The sequence below is a fragment of the Eublepharis macularius genome, chromosome 3 (assembly GCF_028583425.1).
Source record: "Eublepharis macularius isolate TG4126 chromosome 3, MPM_Emac_v1.0, whole genome shotgun sequence".
Lineage (NCBI taxonomy): Eukaryota > Metazoa > Chordata > Lepidosauria > Squamata > Eublepharidae > Eublepharis > Eublepharis macularius.
In genome coordinates this window covers 167,992,641-168,009,274 of record NC_072792.1, presented here as the reverse complement: position 1 = coordinate 168,009,274, position 16,634 = coordinate 167,992,641, and the positions used below count along the sequence as shown (strand labels likewise).

General features: G+C 43.3%; 1 protein-coding gene across 1 annotated transcript; it reads right to left on the bottom strand.

Moving 5' to 3' along the window:
• Positions 1 to 2,895: 2,895 nt before the first annotated feature.
• Positions 2,896 to 15,217, bottom strand: LOC129326313 (high-affinity choline transporter 1-like). The gene is made up of 8 exons (XM_054974467.1): positions 15,043 to 15,217; positions 12,902 to 13,015; positions 10,809 to 10,964; positions 8,947 to 9,095; positions 7,077 to 7,220; positions 6,236 to 6,389; positions 4,272 to 4,489; positions 2,896 to 3,426 (listed from the first exon to the last, which is right to left on the bottom strand). The coding sequence occupies exons 1-8, from the start codon at positions 15,215 to 15,217 to the stop codon at positions 2,896 to 2,898; spliced, it is 1,641 nt and encodes a 546-aa protein (XP_054830442.1).
• Between the last annotated feature and the right edge of the window lie 1,417 nt (positions 15,218 to 16,634).

The window sequence follows — 16,634 nt, the reverse complement described above, 5'->3', positions numbered from 1 at the left end:
ACCCTTGGAGGGCAACTCATATCGTTGCTAACCTGCACTCTGGAGATTCATATATTGTTAAAGCTGTGATGCAACACAGAGTGGATGGTTCCAAGCTAGGATCTTTTTTGCACTGCTGAAGGATCCTTTTTCCATATCCAGTTAAACATGAACATGAAATGGTGGTTCCACGTGATACATAACATAGCAAAATATTCCCCATAAAAAAATCTATTTCCACATGCAAAATCCCATGATACATGGAAGTATCCCCTAGCAAGGGTCTGCTGCTCTAGTCTGGAGTTTTTCTTTTTCTCCTTTGCTTTCAGCCTCATTTACTGCTCCCTGAACTCTTGCCATTCTCTCAGGGCATTCAGCGGCTAATTATCAGTTCTTGTTCTGTTTCGGAAGTGGACGGTTTAATTACTGCTATTCATCTTGTAGCCAGCAGCAGCCGCTCCTCATAATTTTGTATGTTATTGTTTATGATTATAATAGCAAGATTATGAAATAAAAGTCATTTGGAAAAGCAGACAGCAGTTTTTGCTCTCTACAAAGTTAAAAAACACACACACACACACACACACTGATAATTTACAATTAATTTATGTATGCAAAGAAGAAGCTGGCCTCAAGAGAAGCAAGAAGTACTTTATTAAGATGGGAAAAGAAGGGGAAAGTTAAATTTAAAGGGATGGTTGCTTTGAGAAACTTCAGTAACTTTTTTGTTAATCCACATAAGACAAGCCAAAGTTGCAATTGTAAGTATATATATATAGATTTAATAATCACAAATCAGGTCTAGAAAAAGATGGAAAATGCATAGAAATCTATGAAATGCAATGGGTTGCATATAAATAATTGCTGTTACCTTTTGTAATCTCATAATTCTGTTGTTATTAACTGCAACTGTGAATCTTTCGTGCCACCTGCTGGTGAAAGCAGAAAATTAACTATCTAGAAAAGCCCTGTGGGATTCAGTTCAAAGGGTCCATCTCATCTAGAATCCTGTTTCACAGCTTTGCATATCCACAGTGCTGAGGCTGATCAAGAAGGCATCATATTCATGTCCTAGAGACAGATATGGGAACTTAGGACTACTTTTCTTCAGCACCACTGGAGTCCTGCACCATAGCGTTTAAACAGGGACCCTACAGATATGGCCAGCAGAAATTCCCTTGAATAGAAAAAGTTCCGATGTGATCATTTGAGGACATCTTTACTAAGTCCACCCACTCCAAATACCTGTCTTGTTGTTGTGCCAACAGTCACACATAGACATTGCTTCACACTTGCACAGTAGAGTGGTTCTGCCTTTCTGGATCATCTGGGAGATGATAGAACCTCTACAGCTTCCCAGAGGAGCTACATGCAGTCTCTTCATCCAGAATCAATGAAAATTTTGAGTAAAGGTCAGGGTTCAGTGGCAGAGCATATTATTTGCATGCGGAAGATCCTAGTTATCACACATATACAGGAATAAGGGTAGGCATCTTCAGGGACAACAGATGTTGGGACAGACTCTAGAGAGCTAACTCTGTCCAGACCAGATGTTGCTCAGCAAGGTGGACCGAATGATCCAAGCCTCATACTTTCCTGTAAAAGAAAAACCCAGACCGGCAGCTGCAGCCCCATTCACAGCCGAAAACCTCTGTTTTTGTGAAGCCTCTAAAACTTAAATTCAAAATTGCTGAATGAGCACCATAGTATCCAGTGGTCACCCAGTCTTCAGCTACATTTACATGGGGTTGCAAAATATATTCTCACCATGGCAGTAGCTGCTAGCGGTTTGGAAATGGGCAGGAACGTCGTCGACATTCCTGCCCCAAATGTGGCTTGCTGATGTCACTGCCCCCCATTCTTCCCCCTTATGTCTATCATGTCTGTGCAAAAATGCAGACACAGTGGTGATAGAACAAGCACCCTTGGTCTAGAAGCCCTCCTCTTTCCCCCTTATTGTTCCTTTCGCCTGTTAAGCCGCTCTGGTTGGGCAGGGAAAGGAAAAGGAGTCCCTTAATGGGCTGAAAGGAAAGACATGGTAGTAAACTGCCCCACACCATTTTGACAATCGAGCTTTGCTCCGCCCTGTGAGGGCAAAGAGAGGCATGTCCAAAAAGATGTCCCACCCCCCAGAGACCCCACAATTTCCTCTTTGAAAGGGGGGGGGGTAAAGAAGGTTTATTTTTACCCATTTTATGGGGGAACTCCCTAAGTTTGTGAGTGGTGCTCAGAATAAGCATGACATTGTGGGGATGTTGCTGTCTAATTTGGAGGTTCCCTGCATGTTCCATTTGGGAGGAAATCTCCAGGGAGAAGCAGCCTTCAGTTGCGGGAACTGCAGTGTTCTTGCCTTCTCTGCCCCGTGGTGTTTCAAGTGTCTCTGGCAAGCCCGAACCGGAGTCATTAATAATAGAACAGAAATGCTTTTAAAAGTGGAGCCGCCGCCTAAGCAGGAGCCCATAAAGCTCCTTCTCTGCCCTAAGCTGTCTTAGGGGTTTGAAAAGTTATGAACAGTTTTGTTTCTTTCTTCACTTTTTTTTTTCTTACATGGACGTTTGGCAAAGGCAGCTTTATTACGATTTGGCTGCTATTTCACAAACTTTCTCTCTGCATCGCAGATTAAAGCCGTCTTCAAACTGTTCCAAATGTTTTATTTTAAAAAAACCCACATACAATATATTTGTGGTTCTTTGTAAAATGCTACCCAAATCTGGAGTCAGACAGGCCTCCGAAAAGAGAGAGGTCCGTAACTGAGGCGCCATTGCAAAAACCACACCCCCAAACCCCCTTATGTCCACAAAGCTAACTTTTGGAAAGGTACAACACATGGATTATGGCTCTCCCCAAATATCTGAAGAAGTGAGGAGGCTGTCCCCATCTCTGACCAAAGTGTAGTGAAATTATAAAGTACTGTAGCTATTTTCCTCCCCCCATTATCTCATCATCTTCGTCTTTTTGCCCCTCCATCTCTTTTTCTTTCAGGGGTAAGGAAATAAGCACAGGGTCTTCCTTTATTAACTTACAAAAGTCCCATTCACGAGGAAGAAGGTTTCTCCTAAACACAAAGGCTGCCAGATATGAAACAGAAATGATGGTCAATAGAGTGAGCAACATCGTGACCGTCTTAAAGGGGAACCGCTGAACATAGGCCCCATCCACAAGAGAACATCCCGGGTAACAGATCAGCGGCGGGATCTTCAGAGAGGGCTCCCCTGCCAGCAGTCGCAGCAGAAATCCAAAGAAGAACCCAGCGGCTGAGCCATAAGCGTTCGTGTTAGGAATAAACAGGACGCAGCACAACTGAGGGAACAGGAGGGCATACACAAGCTCCCCTCCAAGGAACCAGAGGTCATAAACAGAATGGGAATAAAATGCCAAGGCTGCAGCCAATGACCCAAAGACAACTATGGAAGCTCTCATTGTCCATAATACATCTTTCTCTGTTGCCTGAAATGAGAAAAAAAAGGACAACTCTGAGAATAACCTGGTCTTGGAGGTAATTTCATTGGCAACCTGACTCTGACCACATATTTGCAGAGTGCATTAGATAGGTCTAACTCTATGGTCTAATGCATTATACCCTGCCAAGGTCCCTTCCCTTCACAAACCCTGCCCTTCTCAGGCCCCACTCCTAAAATCTCCAGGAATTTCCCAACCCAGAGAAGGCAACACTGTCTCATGGGATCCTGTGCATTTGTTGTGATTTAACTATCCTTTTGCCTCTGATGCAGAGACAAAGTAAAATTATTTGTCCACAGAAGAGATTCTATTGTTGTCGTCGTCGTTATTTTAATAAATTTCTTAGGGCAGACTTCTTTCATGGCCCTCGGTTTGGGAATTCCTGCCACAGACGAAGAACATATTAATCCATGGATTTCTCCCATATGAATTGTGTCAAGTCTCCTCCGACCTATGGCAACCCTATCAATGTAAGACCTCCAAAATGTCCTATCGTTAAAAGGACTGCATATTTCCTATTGTATTTAAGTACAAACACAGAATGCTGGTTAATCGGTGCTTGCACAAAGGAAGGGTGGATGATACCAGATTTTCTGGCTTTTTTTCTTTTTCACACACATAGGGATATAGATGGGAGAGAAGGCTTTGCTCGTCTCCATTGTAATAGCAACTGGAGGATGTGGCTTCTTTTATTGAATCAAGCCAACTCGTTTTAGGCCTTCCTCTTGATTAAGCTTCTTCAGAGCCTCAGAGGAACCAACTGAAAGGAGTCGTGGCACACTCAAATCTGTGTAATGCCTACATTGATCGGTGTCTGCATTCAATGAACTTACCTTTTTCCTCAGAATTTTCCTATAAATGTTGTGAGCAAACATGGAACTTGCGGAGAGCAGGGCGGAATCCCCAGAAGACATCACTGCAGCCGCGATGGCCCCCAAGCCGCCAATGGAAACATATGTTGGGCAGAGATATTGGAGAACTAAAGGAAGTATGAGAGCTGAGTCGCCTCTGTCATTGGGTGTTGGAAGGCCATAGTCAGTCTGATTCCAATCTCATAAAGCAGAAAGCAGAAACAATATGTTAAAACACCCACACGGATTTCAACATGGGGGGTTATTGAACACAGTCTCGTGAGTCACCATTATCACCATGAAGAACTTCAGTAAGATTAGAGGTGGCCTATTTTAGGCCAACTTTTGGACCTGTAAAATTCATAGGGCAGGCTGTGATACTGCTTATCAAGACTCATTTCCTCAACAGAACTATCATGCTGTAGTGGTTAGGGTGCTGGACTATATCCTGAAGACTAGGTTCAAATCTGTCATGGAAGCTTACTCAGTTGCTCTCCCTCTATCTTACCTCACAAGTGGTTGTTGTGAGGATAAAATAGAGGAGGGGAGAATGATATTCAGTGCCTTGAACTTCTTGGAGAAAAAGCAGGATAAAAACGTCCTACTATATAAAAGGCAAACTGTGTTCCTGACAACTCACTTCTTACCCTGGTGGGCCTTCAGAGGGCGCTGCTGCAGAGGGAAGCCCAGGCAAGGCAGCCCGTCTCACCAGAGAGCGCTGCAGTGAGAAGCCCAGGCCAGGATCAGAAGTGGAGCAGGTGGCAATGCCTGCTCCCCTTCACCCATCCAGGATCAGGTGCAGAGCAGGAGGCAATGTCCACCCACCCCCCATCACCCAGCTGGGATCAGTAGTGGAGCAGGTAGCAATGCCCGCCCCCCCTTCACCTGGCCAGGATCAGGAGCGAAGCAGGTGACAATGTTTGCCCCTCCCCCATCCTTCACCTGGCAGGGATCAGTTACAGAGGAGGAGGCAATGCCCCCCTGCCCACCCTCCCCTTTCTACAGCCCATTGTATTTTTTCCCACAACAGACTTTTTTTACTAATAATAAACTAATAGCCTTTCCTTAGTATTATTTTAGGTTCAAAACAGATGAGACATGAGGGGGCAGGGTGGTTATCACTGGAATTAGCATCTTTAAAAGTTCATTTACTACTGCTTGGTGCCCCAATCGGATTTGGGTCAAATGGGGACTGGAGGAGAGGTTTAACTCTTTTACTCCTGTACGGTTTTGCACATTGAAGTTGTGTGCTTTTATAGGCCTTTAAAGAAAAAAAAAAAGCAAACAAGGAGAAGGTCAGTAGTCATATTTGTTTCCTTTAAAGCTGCTGGTTTGAATCTCATTACTGCCATTAACTCAGCAGGTGGCCTTGGGTAAGTCACTCCTCTCAGCCTCAGCTTCCAAGTTGTATTGTGGAGATAATAACAACATTGACTTTGTTCACTGCTCTGAGGCACAAATCTGTCTAGAAGAGTTGTATATAAGCACATCATCATCATCATCATCATCATTATTATTATTATTATTATTATTATTTATTAAAGAGCGAAGGACGGTGTGAGGAGCCCCAGTTTCAACCATGCAGGGGTGGAAGTGTTAAACCCCATCTCTTCTTTTGCAATCCAATTTGGTGCAACACATAATACCAATTGGGGAAAGGCAGAGCTGTGACTTGATGTTAAAAGACTGAAACCCATGATCTCTGTCACACTTACTTTGACTCTTATTTGTTCCTGTGGTCCTCTTATTCTAGCCTGTGGCCCCTTATGCTAGAATAGAATTATTAGCCACCGAGCACTGGCAGTGTGATTTCTGTGCCCAGCTCATTTCTGGGTGCAAATGAAAGTTCAGGAGCACTTGCACTTGCAACACGTTGAGTTTCGCACTCAGGTGCGTGTGTGGCTGCACCTTAAACTCGATTACTTCACAAGCACTCTTAGGCTTACCTGTGGAGGCAGCAACTGCTCCGATGAGCACAGAGGGGATCGCCAGCATGCAGCACCCCATTCCAGAGAGGTACGAAATGAGCCTGGCTTGTTTTGAGGAAGAAGCTGAGAGCATTCGCTGGAAATAGGTTTGCCAGGGAATGCTCCCAAGAACCTGGAAGAGAAGCAATTTGGGGCTGATGCAAATGAAGTCCTGCGGGATCCATGATCCATTCATTAAAGCATTTTTTTAAAAAAAAATCGAAATAACAGCTATGGGATTTGTGTGTGTGCGTGTGCCTGTCTTTCTGTCTCATATGGAGGCCAATTTTACCAATCAACCCTGTATGCTTCTATTAGCCTTTGAAGAAAGAGGGGCACCCATATCAGGGGATGGGGGAGGCATTCCTTCCAGGAAAAAAGAGAGGCAACTATTTTGCAGCAAAATATTCTTGAACTCTCATAAGAGAGGACTCTTATGAGAGTTCACCTACCATTTTGTGCTGGCAATAGGCAAGCAGAAACGGTGTCTAAACTCTTGCTAGAAGAAGGAGTCTCATGAAATGTTAGGAACTGTCAAGGGTGCCTTGCCAAACTGCTTTTATGAATGGAGTGGGGGGAGGAGTAAGAATGATTTTCTCTTCTGGCTCTGGGTTGTTTTTAGATGGGCTGTTCGTGAGTGACAGGTAGGACAGGAGATATACTGACTTCCCAGATTTGCTGCCTGCAGTAACTACCATAAGTCACCTCATTGAAGAATCAGTCCTCTATCTGGTTACAACAATTTCTATGTCCAGGTCAAAAGAAAGAGAGGCAGCAAGCACCAATTTGCGAACTACTCAGTGGGGGAATTATTTCTTACCAAATATAAGAAGTCATCCAGCCACCTTCCAACATCATGCACTTCTATTTTTCCAACCCAAGGTGCTTGAAATATCTCATGGGTAATGGTACTTGAAATGCTTTCTGTCGCAAAGTTCATCATGGCAAATGGGATACAAATCCACTGGCAGGAAAAAAGAAACATCAGAATTATTTCACTGGTTCCCCTTCACAAAGCTTGGCTCCATTTTCTAGCATTCATAATCAAAAAGAGTCCAGTAGCACCTTTAAGACTAACCAATTTTATTGTAGCATAAGCGTTCGAGAACCATAGTTCTCTTCGTCAGATGCATGGAGGGCACTGTGGTTCTCGAAAGCTTATGCTACAATAAAATTGGTTAGTCTTAAAGGTGCTACTGGACTCTTTTTTATTTTGCTACTACAGACTAACACGGCTAACTCCTCTGGATCTAGCATTCATAGCGTTCCATCCTTCTAGATTGACCTGAATGGTACTCAAATGTTCTATCAGTGAGATTTTATGTTTGTTCAAGATGTGGCATTCCACTTCCTTTCCTGGTCATGGATCCTGTGCAGTGATTAGAAGCATCAGCTGTGAGCCATAGGACCAAGGGTATAGTCTAAAGGTACATGATGTTGCAACTGGGCTGCAGCTAAGTAAGATGAGGTCCCATTTCTCAGTATCTAGATTTATGCAAAAGCAAAGAAGCATTAATAGGAAGAGATAGTAGAGCATATATTTTGCATGCAAGAAGTCCCAACTAAGGAACTTCAAAGGGAGACTCCATCTCGAAACAGCTGGATTGAAATTAGGGTTACCAACAACCTGGAGAGAAAAAAAAGTCCTGTACTTTTAACAGAAGCTTAATGGGATGTTATGTAGATGCATGCCATGGAAAGACATAAACTTTCCATTTCCATACATGAAGCTTCTGTTAAAGGGGCATGACATTTTTTCTTCAGGCTGTTGGCAACCCTAACTGGGATTCATCCAGATGTTTCACACTGTCTCACCTCGGACTGAACTAGGATTTGGGCTTTTTTACTCCTTGTTAGTGCAGTCCTAATCAGAGTTGTATGTTATGTGCCATCAAATCACTTCCAGACTTACGGAGGTCCTATGAATTAATGACCTCCTAAAAGTCCTGTCTTTGACACCTTGCACACTGAAAGCCCGTCTTCCTTTATTGGCTCAATCCATGTCATTATCATTCCTACTGCCTTCAACTTTTCCTAGCATTGCTGTCTTTTCCAGTAAGTCTGGTCTTCTCATCTTCTCAGAGTTACACCCTTCTAAATCCACTGAAATGAACGGGCTCAGAAAGTTGTATCTCTGCTTAGGGATAATGCATGTATAAGCATTAACTATCTTAGCAAAACTTGGGATTTCCCACTTATCACAGGTGTTAATTAGCAGAGCATAACAATTGAACGATCGCTGCATTTTTCTTGAAGGTAGTTCAGGCGTGTGGCTGTGTTGGTCTGAAATAGAAAAGCAAGACTTGAGTCAAGTGGCACCTTAGAGACCAACTAGATTTCCAGGATGTGAGCTCTCTGGAGCTCTGACTCTCAAAGGCTCACACCCTGTAAATCTAGTTGGTCTCTAAGGTGCTACTGGACTTGAGTCTTGTATTTTTCTTGCCTTAATCTGAATTTGACTACATTTCACCCTCTACGTCCTTCATTTCACAGCCTCTTGAGCCCACCAGATGTTTTCCACATCTGTACATAAAATGTCTCCATAGCAAAGATCCACTTGTCTGAAGAAGAGGGTCAAACTGAAGTTTATGCTGGAGTAAAATTTTGTTAGTCTTTAAGATACCACAAGACGCTTGTTCATTTTGACTCATATTTCAAGTAACCACTAACATAAAAATATTGGGACTTACCAGGCTAGCCATTATAAAGACCAGCTGTATGACATCAGTATATGCGACCGAGTACAGACCTCCCAGAAAAGTATAGAGAACGACGGTGCATGCAGAGATAATGATGGCTAAGTACCCTTGGATATCCAAAATAACTTTCATGGTTGCACCTATGGGAAAGGATAGTTTTGAGCAAATTTCACGCTACGCAATTATCCTCCCCCCACCCCCATATATATCATACCAGCTTTTCTGCTCAACTGGTTCTCATCGCAGTTTCCATTCCATGTGTCTTTTGTTCCTGCAGGTCCCATGACCCCTAGCATGGGTGTTGGGGGCGGTATAAAAAGAGGCCTTTCCACCTCTGTTCAACAGCAGAAAAATGGTAGGAGTCAACCCATTATTTCTCAAAAACTTCCTCAGGGAATGTTTCCTCCCTGTAGAGGTGTTCGATATATTGTCGAGGGCTTTCACGGCCAGAGAATGATGGTTGTTGTGGGTTTTCCGGGCTGTATAGCCGTGGTCTTGGCATTGTAGTTCCTGACGTTTCGCCAGCAGCTGTGGCTGGCATCTTCAGAGGTGTAGCACCAAAAGACAGAGATCTCTCAGTGTCACCTCTCAGTGTCATCTCTCAGTGACACTGAGAGATCTCTGTCTTTTGGTGCTACACCTCTGAAGATGCCAGCCACAGCTGCTGGCGAAACGTCAGGAACTACAATGGCTATACAGCCCGGAAAATCCACAACGACCATTCCTCAGGGAATGTTTACTTCTCCTGGTTTCAAACAGTACTAGGATCTTCAGGGGGTCCTAATTGGGTTGTACGTGACTCCACTTTCCTCCTTGGAGGAGGACGGCCCTCCAAGCTGGGCTCTGTGTGATTATGGGACATGCACACAGCAAGGGAGGAACCCACTCAAAACAGTATCAAAGAGGGTGAAAACACAAGAGTAGGGTACACCGTAAAGTAATGAAGACGAAAAAATGTATGAAATAATATTGATTGTAATAACTCAGTCACAATGGTAAGCAAACAGTCAAGCAGTCACAAGCAGTCAGTAGCAAAACAAATATGCTATATCTGGAAACTCAGTCAACAGGTAAGTGCAGAGAATCCAACAATAAATCAAAAGTCAAATGGTCAATATAATTCCATAACAGGAACCTCATACGTCAAGTAAGTACAGAGTCCAATGGAATAAATGCAATCAGTCAATGATGGCGTTGCAGGTGGAGCCGATGTGAAGAGGGATGCACACGACAGAGCCAACGCGCCTGACATGCAGCACCAGCTTGTTCCGCTGTTTCGTCGCGAACGACCTCCTCAGGGGCAAATTGCCTCCACCTCTCATTCAAAGAAAACAGTCAAATAGTTATTAATGAACACCATCCAGGTAACAGTCAACACAATCAATTCCGGCGTCTTCAAGCTTTCATACATTTATTTCGTATTCATTACTTTACGGTGTACCCTACTCTTGTGATTATGGGACATGACAGCTCCACAGAAGTCCACGGGTGATAATGGTAATCACTGTGACCAATAAATAACCCATTAAAAGATATGCCGGGCCGCTATCTGTGAATGATTTCATGTTGGCAAACCAGGCAGGAAATAACAGGACATAGGAGATCCATGATTGGGTCTCCTGACAGGAATAGAGGGTTCTGGAACTGATCACAGCAGTAGCTCTGGGAGATGGAGTTTTAACCCTTTCCCCATATGCTCTTTCCCTTTAAATCCTCCCTAGCTGCTAGTAACACCAGTGGGGGAAAATAAATTTCCAGCATTGTTTGGAAATCTGATCTCGACTCTCCCACATCAACCATGGCTTGGCTCTTATCAGTTTCAGACCTTAAGACAAGAAGAGATGTATAGCTACCTAAGGATGCAAGAATAGCTGCAAACCAGAAAATGTCCGCTATTAAGGATGGAATAAACAAGAGACTTCCCATCATGTTCCCATAAGCTTCTTGGATTGGATCCATCATGGTCAAATAATTCTTGGATCTCATTGGATCAACAAAGAAGAGCCCACCTGTTTAAAAGCAATCATATCAATTTTTCCATGCGTTGTCTTTTGTGAAATGAGCAATTTTGCTAGCATTAATGTTCATATCAGTGTTCATATATGCCTCCAGGTTGAAAGCCTTCACAAGTCAATGGGTACCTGGGGGAGAATGTAAATCTTGCACATGGTGGTGATTTGCAACCTGTCTTCTGCAGCCATCAACACTTGCAGAGTTCAGCTTTGGCAAGGCACTAGAAATATTGCTTTATAAAGTATGTGCCAACTTATCCTGAAAGCAGACTGGTGCTTATGGTATATTTCACATGGATATCGCACATTGGCATTCCCAATAGCATCTGCAGTTATGCATGCATGACTGGTTGATAATTCTCATTAGTGCCTATGTTTGTTGCACATACTTGCTTGGACTTATCAGAGCATTTCCATTGATTTCTGCACACAGAGCATGATTTTCTGGCCTCTCCACACTGCTGCAGCCTCAAATGCTCTCCAAATATTCTGCTGTCGCTAGAAACAACACGGGGCGGGGCATTTGGAGCTACAGCAAGAGGGGGGACATGAGAAAGGTGTGCTTTGTGGGCAGAATTCCTCCATCCATGCAAATGCAAGTCAGTGGATTCATCATCCAACCCACTGACTGTTGCTACAATCAAATGTGCCTATAAACTAGGTATTATTACTATTTAATAAAAGCAATACCAACCTTCCTTTCCATCTCTAAATAGTGATCCACAATAATCATAATAATATAAATGAATAAACTATCAAAGTGAAAAACTGGTCTAATTAATGACAAAAAACAGCAACATCTGAAGCAAAGCAAATCAAATAATTTTATAAAAAATCAAAAATCAAATTGCCAAACTGGATCAGAGGTTCACTGAAATAGCCGTATCTTGATGTGATGCCTGCAGATGGAAAGGGAGGGTGCTTGTTCACACATGCAGGAGAATAAGGTGGCAGAGTGGTAAAATGGACTGCACTATGTCAGACTGGACCAGAAGGATCTTAGAGGTTCACATTTTGGCAAATTATAAATTCCCTGCAATTAGAAAACTAGGTTGGCAAGCAAAGAAAGGGGATAGAAGCTTTCTTCCTGTTATGCTAGTTTTCCAGTTTGCATGGAGTTTTGTAACGGAAAGAAACATTCAGCACTGGAATCCGCCGCCTGCAATCTGCATTCTATTCTCCTAGCTTGGTGCTTGGAGCTCATTCCCACCTTATTACTCTGCGTGTGTGAATTCTAGGAATACATGACAACCGAACAAAGCCGCCCTCTGCTTTGTCCTGTGTTGATAAAAAATGCATATATAGTCCCAAACCTTTCTGCCTTTCTGAGGAATATCCCAAGAAGGCAGACACCCTTGCCTTGTCTGTGGCTCACCCAATTGAATGTTTTTTATGATCCACAGAAGGGTCTGCTTGTATACTCTTATCACGATTCTGCACACGTTGGATAATGCACTTCCGATCCTCTTTATAGATCATTTGGAACGGATTTTTTCGTGTGTGGAACAAAAAATCCACCTCAAACGATTGATAAAGTGCATTGAAAGTGCATTATCCAACGTATGCGGAATCAGCCATAGATACATTGTTATTCAGAAAAGCCCCAGACACTTCCCCAACTTTTCATCTGATCTGAAATTTAGATCAGATGATGTATGCAGAGTCATACCTTTGTGCATCCTTTTAGAAACAGCTATTTATTAACTAGTGTATAACCTAAATTTCTTTCTGAAGTTGTTTAGTTTTTCTTCTGCCCCCTTCTTTCTCTGCCCTGAACATCTCTAAACACTACAACATACTCTAGAAACATCCACAATTATACCAGATGAATTTTACTGGTTTAGAACTCGTAAGTCTTTCTAGTGGGCGGGGGGACACCAGATTTTTAACAAATCAGTTATTAAACATTCAAGTTTTTAAAAAACAATCTGTACCAATAAGAAGGGACAAAGCAAACCCTGCTGGTGCCTGAACCCACACTAGTCCTCTTGAAGGAAGGTAGACAATTTCAGCCGTTCCGTTGATATAAGCGCCTCCTACCCACGTTGCTGAAAGAAAGCAGTAGAAATAATGACTGTGTGCCCTCAAGTCGCAACTGACTCACGGCAACTCCAGGATCATGCGGTTTTCAGAGCAAGAGATGAGCAGAGGTGGTTTACCATGGTAGCAACCCTGGACTTCTTTGGTGCTCTCCAAAATACCGGCTAGGGCTAACCCTGCTTAGCTTCCAAGATGAGACTGGGCTATACCATGCTGCCTCCCCACTTTTTTAATAATGACCTAAGGAGCCTACTTAATTATAATGCAGATATTTTAAAAAATGACATACATACATGTGTGCCATCAAGTCACAATTGTCTTATGGCCACCCCATCAAGAGATTTTCAAGACAAGTGAGGAGGAGAGATGGTTTGACATTGCCTTTATTTTTTATTTATTTACTTCATTTCTATCCTGCCTTTCTCCCCCATGGGGACACAAAGAATCTTATATCGTTCTCCTCTCCTTCATTTCATCCTCACAACAACCCTGTGAGGTAGGTTAGGCTGAGAGTATGTGACTGGACCAAGGTCACCCTGTGAGTTTCCATACCAAAGCGGGGATTTGAACCTGGGTCTCCCAGATCCTAGACGGACACTCTAACCACTATACAACACTGCCATTCTCCACATAGCAACCTCTCAGTCCCATCAAGTTACTAACCATAGCCAAACCTGTTTAGCTTCCAAACTCTGACGAGAAGGGCTATTCAGGTTGGAGTGAGATATTAATGGCTGAGAGCTAAGCATTCTTTTCACACGGAAAGCAATAGGGATAAATCAACTTCGGTAAGATTGTGCCCTATATTACTTAACAGGGGTTTTTTTCTGGGAAAAGAGGTGGTGGAACTCAGTGGGTTGCCCTCGGAGAAAATGGTCACATGGCCAGTGGCCCCGCCCCCTGATCTCCAGACAGAGGGGAGTTGAGATTGCCCTCCGCGCTGCTTGGTGGTGCAGAGGGCAATCTAAACTCCCCTCTGCCTGGAGATCAGGGGGTGGGGCCACGGCCATGTGACCATTTTAAAGAGGTTCCGGAACTCCGTTCCACCACGTTCCAGCTGAAAAAAAGCCCTGTTACTTAACAACAACAACAAAGACAGAGAGCACAATCGGATCCTTCCTTAACTTTATGCTCAACTTTCCCCCTGTTGAAGTAAGCGGAACATAGAAGTGCTTCACTTTGGTTGGATTGGATCCAGCAGGTTCATCCTCCTGCTGCAGTTTCCAGGGCCATAAGAGCCCAGACCATTACAAACTTGGCACTGGTTATATTTGCTGCTAGGTATTATTTTCCTATGCGTCTTGTGATAATTTTACATGAATGTTATATTATTATTTTGAATTCTGTAAAAGGGTTCTCTTTTCACTATTAGCCTGTTGCAAATCACACACACACACACCAACTTCCCATATGGTAGATTAGATTCGGAAGAAGAGGTGAGTGGGCTATGGACAATCTCTGTGGTTAATAATAACAATGACAATAACAATAATAACCTCACTGACTCCTAGATTCTTGGATAAAATCTGAGTTGGTGAAAGACAAAAAAAAAATCCAACCCAAACATCTGGGGAACTGTGATAACATCTCCTCCTCCTCCTCAATGTTCCCAAATTCTAGTACTGAGCAATAAGGAGATAGATCAAGATGGGTAGCCATGTTAGTCTGTTTGTAACAGAGCGAGAGCCCAGTAGCACCTATAAGACTAACAAAATTTGTGGTAGGCTTTTTTGAGTCACAGTTCACTTCCTCAGATTGAAGGAGTGAGCTGTGACTCAGGAAAGGTAGACCCTACCACAAATTTTGTTAGGCGCTGCTAGACTCTTTTCTACTGAGAAATTAAGGAGATAACATTCCTTTTCTCGGTACTGTTCATAATGTCATCATAAACCTCTAGAATGTCCCCACACACATACACACCACTATATCAAAAATCAACTCACAATTCATTCATTCCTCATAGAGAAGTTGCCCAAATCCTTTTTATAACTTCAGGAGGTCCTCCTTGCACCCTTTCAGTAAGGCTCACACTTACCAGTTGCAGTGAACAATCCAACCCAGAAGTTCATGTTTCTGCCACCCACGATGGCCACTTCGCTGGGGTTCTGTCTCTTCTCCCTTTTGCTTTTCCAAGAAGCCCAAAGGCCAGTCCCCAATGTTATTAGATAAAACACAATCAGACCAACTAAGCCACCCACATTCAAAGCCATTTTCTTCAGATCTCAGAAAACTGGGCTAATTTCTGGTAGCTCTGATGGTTATGGATCACAATTTGATGAGCCAACGTTCTTGTCTGTGCAGAAGAAACCTGTGCAAGGAAACAATCACCTTAACTCAACACCGACACGAGACTGGTATGCTGAAACCCATAAGCAAATCAGCAATGCCCTTGAAGTGGAGGCATGGGAGATTTTGCTCCTCCGAAGCCAGTCAAAACATTCTTTCCTACAAACCCCACTGTCCTTAAACACTGAATAGCAAAAAAAGGACACAGAAGGAAGAAAAAGATTTTTATGTTCTGGTTTAATCAATCTCCTTCTAGAAAGTGAGGGGCCTTTTATTGGTCTTCCAGAGGAACTGGTTGAAAAGGTTGTTGGACTTGACGGCCCACTAGTCAAATCAAGCAGGGCTCTTTTTGTTGGGGCATCTCATTTTCCCCTCCCTTTCCTTTCCCTCATCTTTCCTTTCTTTGAAAGCCCCCATAGAATCTTCCCATTTCTCACTTCCTTTTGTCCTTCTCACTTATCACCCAATCCCTGTCCCCATTTTTAGTTTTCCCTCCTTCCCTTCCCCAGCAACCTCTCCTGGGAAAAGTCTGGCCAAGTGGTGTGTTGCCAGGCACCAATTTGGTTCCAGTTGCACAGTTCTGATCAGGCGAGGCCTAGTTCTGGTGTGGGGCTCCCCCAAAGGGATCTCACCCCCCCTACTATTTCCTCCCTACTATTTCCTCTTTCCCTCATCCTGGCAGCCCCCATATCCTCATATTTCCCTCTTTTCTTCTCTCCTTCCCATCCACCAACCAACCTACTTTTATCTGCTTTTCATCTTAAGCTATGCTTATTATTCATTTATGTTGGAATAGGCAACTCAGCATGCCTTGAACATGGTGGGGGGTGCATCTCTCTCTCTCTCTCTCTCTCTCTCTCTCTCTCTCTCTGTATGTTACTCTGCTGATAAGCAAGTTGTTTCTCTTTGGTTAAGATGCAAACACCTCCTGACTCCTCTCCCTGTCTCCATTGAGGGAGAGTCTCTTTCTTGCCTCATAGCTTTCCAAGCTGGAGGATTTACCTTTTCATAGCTCCTGCCATGAAGGCCTGATCTATGTACCCATCTTCAGCCATGATGCGGAACTAGTTGGCCATGGTATAGGGAAAGTACTGTTTTAACTAGGATTCTTTCTTCTACAAGAAAATGCTGTGAACTGAATCTACCTCAATCTTTTCTGAAATTTAATTGCCTGAAGATTAGTTACTGCACATTGGGGAAATGCTTCTGTCTGTGTAACTGCTACCTCCCCTCTAAAAAAAAACCCCGTTTCTAATAATTTATACCCCACCATTCTCCCCAATGGAGACTCAAAGCTGCTTACATTATTGTCCTGTCCTCCATTTTATCCTTACAACAACC

Bases quoted from the DNA above. Each gene is read 5' to 3' on its own strand.
- LOC129326313 (XM_054974467.1), bottom strand. From the start codon at position 15,217: ATGGCTTTGAATGTGGGTGGCTTAGTTGGTCTGATTGTGTTTTATCTA. The intron at 10,965-12,901 runs GTACAGATTGTT...GCTTTTAAACAG, and splicing joins TGCTTTGTCCCTTCTTATTG to GTGGGCTCTTCTTTGTTGAT. The intron at 7,221-8,946 runs GTAAGTCCCAAT...TTTTCCTGCCAG, and splicing joins TCTTTATAATGGCTAGCCTG to TGGATTTGTATCCCATTTGC.